The sequence below is a fragment of the Lolium rigidum genome, chromosome 3, assembly GCF_022539505.1.
Source record: "Lolium rigidum isolate FL_2022 chromosome 3, APGP_CSIRO_Lrig_0.1, whole genome shotgun sequence".
Taxonomy (NCBI): Eukaryota; Viridiplantae; Streptophyta; class Magnoliopsida; order Poales; family Poaceae; genus Lolium; species Lolium rigidum.
In genome coordinates, this window is record NC_061510.1 from 317,293,044 (window position 1) to 317,306,233 (window position 13,190).

General features: G+C 44.6%; 1 protein-coding gene across 1 annotated transcript; it reads right to left on the reverse strand.

Annotated features, from left to right (window-relative positions):
• Window positions 1-4,670: 4,670 nt before the first annotated feature.
• LOC124696908 lies at window positions 4,671-6,668 on the reverse strand. Its single transcript, XM_047229567.1, has 2 exons — window positions 5,546-6,668; window positions 4,671-4,779 (listed from the first exon to the last, which is right to left on the reverse strand). Exons 1-2 carry the CDS (start codon window positions 6,666-6,668, stop codon window positions 4,727-4,729), a joined length of 1,176 nt encoding a protein of 391 aa, XP_047085523.1. The 3' UTR covers window positions 4,671-4,726.
• Window positions 6,669-13,190: the final 6,522 nt, after the last annotated feature.

Here is a 13,190-nt window from a genome sequence, read left to right on the forward strand (position 1 = left end):
AAACGATAGAGGTGGACCCGATCTACTGTTCTACCAAGCCAAATCTCATTCCCCCTTGTATTCATCAAGAAGCTTGCTCTCTAGGGTTCCTTGGAAACCCTAGGTGGGCAAGAGTGGTCCGGAAGCATCCGAGCTGTGGATTTGCTCCGGGCAAGATTGTGAAGGTTTGGAGGCTACCTCAAAGTCTACCACAAGTGAGTGAGCTATTCCTTCGTGGGATAGGCTCCGGAGAATAGGGTGAGCCTTCGTGGCGTGGGGAATCCTTCGTGGGATCTCCACCCCTCCAAATGTGACGTACCTTCTTGCAAAGGAAGGGAACACGGGAATACATCCTCGTCTCCGCGTGCTATCGGTTATCTCTAACCGAACTCCTTACTTGTGATTTAACTTCCTGTGAGAGCCTTCGTGCTCGAGTTAGTTGTATCCTCATATAGGTTGTTTCACCTAGTTTGCATTAGGCTCACCTTTATATTCCGCAAAGCATATTGCAAAGAAAGAATTAAAATCTGTAGAAAAATATTCATCCCCCCTCTAGGTTTACCATCTCTATACTTTCAGGTTTAGTATCAGTTGTTGGGCAGTAGCATATTGAGTTTCCAATTGTTATTTTGAAGGTCATGATGCATTCAAAGAGGTAATTTACGGGAAGGTATGGAGGGAACTGTGCAACACTCTGACTGAAAAATACTAAAGCAGCGGCGGTCGGTGACGAGTCCTCGCCAGTGCTTGCAGACCGCGGAGGCCCGCAGGAGGGAGGATGGCCGCGGCGGGAGGCGGAGGAGGATCTCCTGGAGCATGTCCTCGTGGAGCGGCAGGGATTCGGGATCCGCCGGCGATTTGCCGCGGCAGCGCCGGCCGCGGCGGGTCATTCCGATGCCATTCCCGCTCACGTGGATCTGGGGATAGAGGCAGCGGAGGGGCATCCGGCTAACTCCTCACTGGTGCCGATCTGGGGATGGATGCGTGGGCTGCGACGGCGGGTCATCTCCTCGCCGCCGAGACCTAGAGGACAGTGGAAGGAAAATGAACCAAGAGTCGGGTTCGTTTGTTGGTGGATGACTGCACTGACCGAAACTGAGGAACGGATGCGGATTTCTTCTCACTACGGAATTCAACCACAATCAGTCCGAACAACAACGACGACACCACAAAAAGGCTGCATAGTACAACTCGATCAGTCAGCATGAATCTACGGACAGAAAAGTTGCTCATCATCAAACAATTAGCAATTAAGCCAGATAGATTACTTGCTAGTATTTAGAAAACTCGAGAGCTTCTTCCAGGTTGGTCAGAGTGCGAAGTTGCTCCACTTTGGGATTTTGCAAATCGGAACTAGCCGACGGAACACGTAGCTGCTCAAGTCATCATGCCCTAATCATTTGCCTAATTTCTGCCTTGTGTTCACGCAAAATTGCTCCTAACACCTAGCTGGTGATGTACCACAGATACCATGTAGGTTGATTGTACTTTGCTTGCACCATGGATTCACTATGTTACATACCATAAGATTAGGTCAGTATGACCAAATTGTGGTAACTGAATTCTTGATGTTTCCCAATCCGATTAGTACACCCAGTAACTACAACTTGGCGTATTGTGGTATGCATGTTCTTTTTTGGCTAACTAAATTACACGGAAAAGTGTTCCCTTGAGAAGTTATTTATATCGTCTTGGCACTCGATGTGCAATTATACATACACCTTTAATGCGCCGATAGGCGGTGGTGGCCACCCTCGAAGTACTTGAGATTGAATTCTTCCTTCTCTCAACCACAGCTTGTGTATTATACAATCAGTTTAAAGTCATAAAGCTCCCAAATAACTTGCATAGACCTTCATCGCTTGTTTTTCCTATATGAAAGAAATAGTGATTGTACTAATTCTCAGTCGAATAAAAAAAGGGCTATACTTGTCACCTTAATGTGCATTTTCAGTAATTGAGGACAGTGTAAGGGAAGGAAGAGTCAGGTTCGTTCATGGTGGACGAATGCATGACTGTGAGGAACAATGAGTACTACTGCTATATGCTAAAACGAGATTCCTAAAATTTGCAATCGTAATGAATACTTCTACTCCGTATATGCTAGTGATACCACCACCAAAAATTTCCAGAGTATAACTCGATCAATCATCATAAATCTACGGACAGAAAAGTTGCTCATCAGACAATTAGCAAGCTAAATTACTAGCTGCTCAGGATCTTGTCCTCATGTTCTAATACTTCGCTTCGTTGCTGCCTTGTGTTCAGGCACAATGGTCCAACCTGTAGCTGGTGATGTATCAGTGATACCGTATGGTTTGGTAGTAATTTGCTTGCACCATGGATTCACTATATTACATACACTAAGATTACTTCAGCAAGTTCAAGCTGTGGTAACTGAATTCTCGATGTTTCCCAAGCCCATTGGTATACCCCAGTAATTGGTGCATTCTGGTATGCATGGTTTTCTTTTTCTTGTCTAACCAAATTACACCAAAGTGTTCGTTTCCCTGAGAGGTTATTTATATCATCTCGGCACTCGATGTACATTTACATACACCTTCAATACGCGGATAGGTGGTAATGGACACCCTCAGAAAAATTGAGATTCAGTAAAGTGGCTTCTTCCTTCTCAACTACACTTGTGTATTATGCGGTCGGTTCAAAGTCATAAAGCTTCTACATAACTTGAAAACAATGCATAAACCTGCATTGTAGGATGATGTACAGGCATAAATTTATTAGCCTCAAACAATTACGCGCTTCTAGTTACTGCATAGATCTTCCTCACTTGTTTTTCCTATATTCAAGAAATATTAATTTTATAAGCGTTGTTTTTGGAGAAATTTAATTTTATTAGGTGTTGTTTTGGTGGTGTTTTGTTCGCTGCTACAACTCCTCTCCCATCCGATACGCAATCACGTCGACACTCGAGGCGATTGAACGACTATAATTTATCCTTGGCTAGTGCGAGCGTGTGTCTTTGTGAGAGAAGAAAAGGAACCTGATGATTTAGATAAAGTTAAACTTCCTAAAGTTTGATCAACTATACAGAAAAAATATTAACATTTATAATTTTGAATTAATATTTTCTAGATCTATCATGAAATATATTTTCATATTATGTGCTTTAAAATTTTAGATATTCATATTTTTCGTATATAGTTGCTCGAACTTTAAAAGGTCTGACTTCAACTAAAAACTATAGACATCCTAATTTGAAAATGAAGATTACTTTTGCTAACCAGTAGCCTCTGCTTGTACTGTCGCATCTTTGCGGGTACGCTACGATTGAAACGTGAAGCTCTTTTGTTCAAAAAAAAAAAAAACGTGAAGCTCTTTGCTGCCACGCGTCGCGTAGCAAGATTACCAACTGGACGAGGAACTGATGGCACGAACATGTGCCTTGTGCCGCCCGATGTTATTCTTCTACCACTGTATGTTGGTTTGCCCGTGTATTCTAGCTCCTAATGTGATGGTACGTCTATCCATGCAGCTAAACTGAAAAAAACATGGTTCTGCTCACACGTAATGAATTTATACTACCTTCATTCCACTAAAAGTGTCTCTACTTTATTAAAATTTGGACTAAATATGAAACATGCTCAAGCTAGTACTAGTTCAGCCGAGGGAACTCCCAGTTCAGTGTCTTGACATCCTCCGTACTACTTTCTAGTATACAGCAGACAAGCAACGGTTCTCTGAGTGATGTTTCGTTGATTCTTTTCTCGAACAACCATACCTTTATTTCTGGTATAATATGGTTCCTGTGAGATTTCCTGGTTCTTTCACTGAGGCTTTCTAGTTTCTTTTCTAGAAAAGCCAAGCCTTTATTTTCTGGTAAATATATGGAGATGGTTCCTGTGAGATGTTCTGGCCAGTTGTGATAGATGATATGATTCAATGTTAACCAACAATTTCAATGATATATGTATATCAACCAAAATAAGTGACAATTTTCCTGAAGAACATACGTAATTTGTAACAGCGGCTGGATTTCGTTAATATCTGATACCGTCTGCATATGAAAAGGAGCTCCCCCTTCCTGTTTGATGATGGTTAACCAAGTATTTTGTAACAGCGGTTGTTCTGCCATTCTTTTTTCAATGTTTGATGATGGTTGACGAAGTAGAAATGTGCTCCAAAATTCCCATGGCTGAGAAGAGCTACCAAGCACAACCGTGTAGAAACGATACAACCAAACCTTTATAGAATTATAGGTTGGGAAAGCTGAACTTCCCTTGATTAGATATCAATATCGCATCTTTTTACATTAGGAACTTTGATAGACTACCGCACGCGTTTAGCATGTTCTTCCGGAAAGCATATATACAAACTGCCAAGTGCACTGATGCAATGCGACAAAATAGTGGGAACTGCAGCAACCATTACTTCACCTGGAGAAAACAAAATTGCCAATCCCTTAGTAGATATAAATACAGAACACATGGTTCGAAAAGGTTTATGAACTAGATGTCTGTGCAAAGTTGTAAAACACACTAGTATCAAATATCATATTCCTGGCTATATCTCCTAGGGTTACCTATAACAACGAACAAAATCATGGAGCCTTTTGACACTGCAACTTATTTGAATGCCACTAATGTTTTGATTTCAGCTCTGAACATTTAAACAAAGGAAGAACTGTATGCATGGCCAAATATTCTTAAAAGCATGAAGGAGATGTTCCTACCTGTTGAAAAATTCCAACAGCTCAGCACATGAGACCGACAATCATTCTATATTTCTATGCACCGTGCAATATTCCAACTCCATTGCGTCCCTCGGGAATTGCAATGTCTAGAAGCATAAGAAGCAGGTCGATCAATAAAAGATACGAGGAAAAGATATATGGATAAGACAATGCAATAGTCAGCCAGTTACATAGATGAACTGACAAATATAACTTGAGAAAAAAAATCTCTATTTAAAACGCACTTTTGATACTAACAAAACACAAACTAGATTACATCTGTTTTAAAATGCCAAAACCATTTACGGAAATGGTAAAATGTAGATATTTCACAATGAAAGTTTTACCTGATCAGGAAAAAAGGCCGTTAAGAATTTTGCCACGTATCAAGGAGACAAAACTGAAACATGCCTATACTAATAAATTCTATCAACAAAAGTGATTTTGTTGTTCAGCTTTATCTATTAGAGACGAGAAATTGAATATAACTTTTGTGCGGTGGAAGCTTGTAGCAAGGGTCTTCAATAAGTGACAAAAGAACTATTATTTCAGAAGGTAAATATTGAGTGCAAGTTATTATTGTGGAGAAAACATTAATAGCAATACAAAAACAGATAGTACTAACATAACTAGCTTTGAGGTTCCAAACCCGCCAACTGAGTTCCTCATTTGACATTTGATTTGGTACCTCTGAAGAGTAGAGACATAAAAACAACAATACAGCTACAAGTTTGTCACTAACTATGTTTAAGTTGTTAGTGAACACTTGAGAAGCACAACAAAGGTACTCCATCAACCATGTACTGTATATAACATCACCGGAACTGGTCACTACCACAATACAAGGACTAAGGTCTAAGGATGAGCAATCACCTGCTGCATAGAAACTTGCAAAAGGATGACAGTTGATGGGATAACAGCTTTCATAAAGTCTTCTGAATTGCATGGACAGAAGTTGAACCATGTAGACATTGGCGTCCACAAATAGAAAAATTGCATCCTTATCCTCATCATACCCGAGTATTTTCATCCCTCTAATCCGAGGAGGGAGTCCAAGAAGAGTATGTGTTTCAAAGGCGTTGTGCAGCAACCATGTAGTACCACCATGACAATTGACCATCCTCTGCCACACTTCGAATCTACAGTGCGAAAATATAGCAAGACCAAGAGCATCATCCTCTGCCCTGATTATCTGATGTCTGAGGGAGAAATTAAGACATGGAGGACCCTTGATCACAGCTAGACTCGGCCTATCCAAATCAAACTCAACAATGTCGTCCGTGAGATCATCAATAAAAATAGTTGTGTTACTCACACTCTTAGATGACCAGTAAAGGACATTGCCAACAAGGATTCCAGGATTACTATCCGCAAGCTCACATTGATCCGCTGCTGCGATGATATTGCCCCAAACGCCAGTCTCCGATGAGTATACACAAGCGATGGGTGTAGTATTGTTGTACTCGTCTTCGTCTCCGTCTCCACCGAGGGACATCAAGACAACCTTGAATGAGCTCGAGTGGCAGCTGCCGTGCACGTGGCCCTGGTCTGCGGCAGCGCAGAGCACAGCGCCATAGATCGATAACCCTCTGAACACTGGTGGAGCGGCAAAGCATTGGTGCTCGCTGGTGATGGGGTCGCACACAATGAGCTTATGCCGCTTCAGGTCCAAGAGGAGGACGCGACCGTGGCGGCACCCGAGCAGACGGATCCCAGTGCGGCCGTCAATTTGACGTTGCACGTCGAAGCGCTCCGGAGGAATGCGGTCTGGAGGGTCTAAGATGGACCTGAAATTGATGCCGTTGACGTGGCTGCGGGCCTCGAAGACGCCGATGAGGGGCGGCTTCCCTTGGTGGGTGCGGAAGCGGCGGAGGAACCGAGGGTCGGTGACGAGGCCTCGCCAGTGCTTGCAGACCACCGAGGCGCGCAGCAGGGAGGATGGCTGTGGCGGGAGGCGGAGGAGGATCTCCCGGAGCATGTCCTCGTGGAGCGGCATGGATTCCGGATCCGCCGGCGATTTGCCGCGGCGGGGAAACGGTACCGCTCTCTCGTGTCGCCCCCTCCAGGCGACCGGGAGGGCGAACCCTAACCCGCCGCCGCGCGCCCCTCCCTCTCCCCCTCCTCCTCGCCGTCCTCGGAGGCGCCGCCGGCAAAGCAAGCGGCGCCGGTGATGGGGGCGGCGGGGATCTGAGCCCTCAGCCCCCGCGCGGTTACTAGCTGGAGGAACTCCGCGCCGGGATCTCCGTTGCCGCTGATGCGCTGCTCGGTGGACTCCTCCTGGTGGTCTGCTGCGGTGGGGGCTCCGGTTGCCAGGGCGGCGGCCTGGGTGGGTGGACGGCGCCGGCCCTGCGGCAGGGGGCGTCCGTGGTGGGTGCGGTCCGTCTTCCTCGGCCGCGCGGGCGGCGGGGAGACGGCGGCCGTGGTTCGCGGAGTGGTGGCTGGCCCCTGCTCCAAACCTGTGGAGGAAGCCTGCTCCTACCTGATCTGCAATCCCCTGCCAATCCCGGATCTTGGTGGCCTCTGGCCGCCGGATCTGGGGGCCCCGGCAGGTGGGTGGGTGCTGGTGTGTGGTGCTGGGGGAAACCCTTGGTCAGCCTGGCTGGCCACGACGAGGATGACGCCGCTGGCGCCGGCCCCCTTCCTGAAGGTCTCGTTGAGGTAACACCCTGGCTAACCCCTCCTCTAACTGGGCGAAAGCCCTGGTTCTCCGTGCGGATGGCGGCGGCGTTGAGGCGTCGTTCCCCTTCTTGGAGGCGCCATCCGGGGAACCGCAGAGGTGTAGGCTTTGCAGCTGTGTTTGGTGGTGGCCGTGGCGACATTTCTTGCTTGGCGTCGCCCTTGCCCATGTCGTCTGTCAAGTGCTTGGTCTGGTGTCTGGCCGCGGAAAGGCCATTGCTTGCTGGTTGACGCCCTCGCCTGGGCGAGAGGGGAAAGGGTTCCCCTCTACGGCAACAATGGCGGTTTGGCAGACGCGTCTACAGACTTTGGTGGTCTTGTTCAACAACATGGGGTGGTGGCGTCCCTTCCGTCGCTTCTTCATGGGTGCGTCTTCGTCCGGCAGCTTCGGTACGATGTTGCGGTGGTGCCTTTGGTGGTGGTGGTCTCGGTGAAGCTTTCTGGACGCTTATGGTGGATTCTCCCCCGGCATCGTAGTCGCCTTAGGTCCGTCGTGTTCTTGGGGGAACTGCTTTGCCTCCTGATGGTTCGACGCCCTTCGAACCGGGGCGAGGGACTGGGAGTCCTTTCCGGAGGTGAAGACGGTGGAGCTCGGGTCTAGTTGTTCGGCTGGAGTTGACGTCGGCGTGTTCCCGGCTGCCTTCTCCTCAACCTCGCTGCCTTAGGAGTCTTCTCGGTGTCGTGCTGTGGTCTAGGCATCTCTAGCTGTGTTTCTGGTGTATCCTTAGTCTGCTTGGTGCCTGTTCTTGTAAGCTGTTTGTAAGCACTCTTGTATCTGCCGTATGTGGCTTTATTAATTTAAAGCTGGGCCTTTGGCCTTATGTTTAAAAAAAATTTGCCGCGGCGGCGACGGCCGCGGCGGGTTATCCCGACGCCATTCCCACTCGCGTGGATCTGGGGATGGAGGCGCGTGCTCCGGCGGAGGGGCATTCCGGCTAACTCCTCACTGGTGCCGATCTGTGGATGGAGGCGCGGGCTGCGACGGCGGGTCATCTCCTCGCCGCCGAGACCTAGAGGACAGAGTGGAAGAGAACGAAGAGTCGAGTTGGTTCGTGGTGGACGAGGACGACTGCACTGACAGTGAGGGACAATGAATACTGCTGCTAGTAAACCTCCACCAAAAAGGCTATAACTCGATCATTCAGCATGAATCTACGTACAGAAAAGTTGCTCATCCTAAATTACTATTTAGAAAACTCGACATGTCGTAGCTGCTCAAGATCATGTCCTAATGTACTAATACTTTGCTTCATTGCTGCCTTGTGTTCACTGGTACCCGGTAGGATGGTACAACTTTGATTGCACCATGGATTCGCTATGTTACATACGCTAAGATTACTCCAGCAAGTTCACCCTGTGGTAACTGAATTCTCGATGTTTCCCAAGCCCATTGGTACACCCAGTAATTGACGCATTGTGGTATGCACGGGCTTTTCTTTTCTTTTCTTGTCTAACTAAATTACACTAAAATGTTCGTTCCCTTTAGAGGTTATTTATATCATCTCGGCACTCGATGTGCATTTACACATACCTTCAATACACGGATAGGCGGTGGTGGACGTCCTCAAAGAAATTGAGATTCAGTAAAGTGGGTTCTTCCTTCTCAACCGCAGTTTGTGTATTATGCAGTCGGTTCAAAGTCGTAAATCTCCTAGATAATTTGAAAACAATGCATAAATCCGCATTGTAGGATGCTGTATAGACATAAATTTATCAGCCTCAAACAATTGCGCACTTCTAGTTACTGCGTAGATCCATAGACCTTCCTCACTTGTTTTTCTTATATCCAAGAAATAGTGATTTGCTAATTCACGATCGAATGAAGAAAAAATGGGTTATACTAGTCGCCTTGAATGCATATAACAGACATAACTACACTTTTACCCTTTGAACATGTGCATCTTTAGTATAATGTTAGTGCAAATTTATTCCTTATGTTATACTACATATAAAGTAATGCAACGATGGAGATGATTGTATATTGATCCAATCATTTAGAAAAATGGCTGTCATTTAGGAAACTGGAGGCAAAACACTAATACAGAGTCGGGACAAATCAACATGGATACACATCACCTCACAATATCCAGCTATGAGCTTTTATTGTTGTGCATTATTTTCGTAGTGGCCTAAGCGCTTTACTTTGAAACGAACATGGATAAATCACGAAACTGCATAACATTGCAACACCTCCTCCAAGGCTCCAATGGCAGCTCCTCTCCCATCTGATACAAAATCACGTAGGCAATCGAGGCAGTCAAACGACCATAATTGATTCTTGGCTAGTGTGAGTGTGTGTGTTTGTGAGAGAATAAAAGGAAGCTGAGCGATTCAGCTCCAACGGTGTTGAATAATACTTCAATAGTGATCTAGAATTCCCTTGCATGGGCCGTTTGGTTGGGCCTTTTCTGGCTTTTTGGATTTTGACTTATAAATCACAAAAGTAGATAAATAGGGATATGGTGTTTTGGCTTATAGATGTATCCATTATGAAAAATGCATTTTAAATGTATTTCAGAATGCCAAAAAATTTATAAAAAATTGGGTGTATATCCAAGCATTCTATGTTCACACATAATTTGTGAAAACATATATATTCATATGGCCTTTGTAAAAAACAAAAAATTGTGAAAAAGCTATTTTGGAGCACCGAAAATGTCCTGTCTTTACATAAAAGCCACAGACAATGTCTTTTTTGCGAATCTTTGTGTGTAAACATAAAATATGTGGATGTATGCCTAGATTTTTTCCTCGAAATTTTGAACATTTTGAAATACGTCTTTTGAGCGACGGGTGCATCTACACCTAGCTGCTTTTGCATTTAGCTTTTGTATTTTAACTAGATATATTTAGGTGATGTCATTAGCCAAAAGCCAAAATCAAAATCAGGTGCTTCTGTGGCTTATAAACCAATATTCAAAAGCCAATATTAAGTGTAACTAAGCTCCTAGCTAGATGCATTATCGTTTAGAATACTACTGTTGGAATGTTTCAGTAGTACCAAGAATAGAAATATAGCTACATCGTTCAGATTGGTACGTGTGATGTGTTGCAATGATAATGATAATGTATGTATGGTCCTAAGGATATACGTAAACCCGGCCAAATACTGGCTCCATAAGTACAATTACAAAGAAAAAGTCTACAACACCATTCAACTGAAATGAAAATGATGGTGAGCAAGTTTAGTGTAAATTGTAAAGAGAAATTGTCTTATTTTATTGAACACCTAGTAATTTGTGGCTAATTAACTACTAATTCTGGAACTCAAAAGGGTAACTAAAAGTTGACCACATGGGCGTGATAGCAAACTCTGTGCAAATTACTAGTAACAATTGGTTGAAGGGACGATCATGACTTATTAATTGAGTTGAACATCAGGGTGGGTCAAGATAGTACATGAGAACTTCATACCTCAGTACTTTCTACGCCAGGGTTAAGATCGATCTCAACCATGTCCATACAAAGCAGGGGTGGATCCAGCAGCGATAAAATGGCCTATGCATCGTTGCCATCAAGGAGCCAAAACAAATACATGGTGCGGCAAAAGAGAGTAGGTTGGCTTAGCAGATTAGTAGTAACTTGTGCAATTGGATTATTCTAATGCTTTGTTGACTTTTGAATTTGTCTAAATTAAATTGTACCTAGACACTATATCATTTAGGAGGGAGGGAGTATTTTTTTAGGATATTGGAAATGGTAGGTCTCGGAATCGTAAAATACCCATACAAGGACAAGCGTAATCGGCTATATCGCAAAGAATGTCGACACTAGAAGGTTTATTGAGATGTGAGAAGGGAAACATGAAGTGTCTACTTGCCGCCGAGTGGAGAGACATAGCTAGAACCTCTGCAGTGTGCCAGACAGCCGTCATTGCATGTTGCACATCACTTCCGCCATCCTTGCCTTACCGCCAGAAGCGAGACTACCAATGCATGTTGTGTCCTAATTCAGTCAAGCACATGTGGGCATCTTAAGCCCGGTCGATAAAACCAATATCATGCAAATTATTCCTATTGAAAGAAAAACTCTACGAGTAGTTAGACGGGTAATCTTGTTTCCAATTAGAAGAGCTCTTGCACTCATGCCTCATTTTCTTTTTTTTCTTTTTCACTATAACATTTTTCACCAAAGAAAACTCTTTTCTGAGGGATGGGTTAAGTTGATCCTTTCGATATTTGGTATATTAAGTGTATCGAAACGCTCAAACCGCTTCTCAGTAAGGGCGAAGTCATGCCTGCAGCATATAACTATGCAGAAGCATGTACAAGTTTTTTTTCTATAAAAGACAAGTATTAATATATCAAAGATGATAGTACTATGTACTAGACGCGACCTCTGCAGTGGCACAATGCCAAAGATCAGTCGACATAGCGTGGATGTGCACAACCAACTTACTACAAAGGGGAAAGCAAAAAATGAACGGCAACAAGGACATCAACCACTACCCTAAACAAAACAAAAAAATGGTGTAACTCAGTCTCCATCGCTACCAGCCGATCTGAAGGGAGAACACCCCTGACAGCCGTCGTCCCCAGCCCAGCAGCAACCACACAACGGTGGTCGGTCAGCGCCTTCATAGTCGGATCCGAAGGCAGGGGTGAAATTTTGTTTGGAAGGGCCAACAACCAATAACACATAATTTTGAGGAGCTTTCAGTTTAGGCGGCTGCCTCGAAGACCTCTGTGGCATCTTCCAGTGGCGGCGAGAGAGGAGACACGCTAGGTTGCCGCCCTTCAGAAATGGGGTGGGACCTCCATAGTGTTGTACATGAACGATATGGGAGCGACATGCGCCTCGATGCTTGCATCTCTCCTTTCCCAAAGGTCAAGTCTGCTTTGGCACATGTTCATCCTCATCACCCGTTCCACCAATGATAATGACAGTGAATGGGTGAAGTGTCATAAGCAAGAACTATTGCAGGACTCAGACTTGAAACCTTGAGGATGAGCCACTCTGTACGGTTATGCCGACGGTTGTCCAACACCCGGGTTTTCCTATTAATTTCAGAAGTTTCACAGACAAACTATACACAGTAAACATTGATATTAATACGGAATCAAAAATAAAATTAATTACTTATTATGGAACTCAAGAGGGTAACTAAAAATTGACTATATTTTTTTGATAAAGGAAATATATTAATACCAAAAGATACCAATTACACCCATCCTATGTAACAACGCAATACCCTAACAACAGTACGGATACACACATCCAAAAAAGAGAAAATAAAACTAAGAAATAAAAGTCCCACTACAACATTCTAGACCTAGCAACAACAATACATCTACCACCAAGACAACACCTAAAATACAGACTCTCCAAAAACGATGCCTCCAAGAGAGGGAACGGTGCACCAGCACCGTCGTCGTCCGACCAAAGGTCTTAGGTTTTTACTCTGAAGATAGTCCCCGCTATCAAAACAATGCCTCCAACAAGATCATTGCCAGATCTTGAGTTTTCACCCTGAAAGGTAGGACTCTGAACTTAACGAAGTTGCCGCCCCTACTTTCATACCATTGCGTCCAAAACGTCAAGCAAGTCCCTCAGCATCGCCGCTTGGGAGGGGGGCAGCAGGGGAGGGTAGGGTCTTGCGTATAGAGAGCTCCAAAAAAAAGTTGACTACATGGCCATGTTAGCAAGTTCACAATTGGTTGAAGGGACGATCATAACCTATTACTTGAACAGAAGATCACGGTAGGTCTAGAATTTAGTGCAGATAGTACACGAGAAATTTATATCTCTATACTTGATACACAATGGTTAAGACAAACCATGTACATAAGGAGTGGGACAGTGGGTGTATCCAGCGGCGATGAAATGGTCTATGCATAGTTGT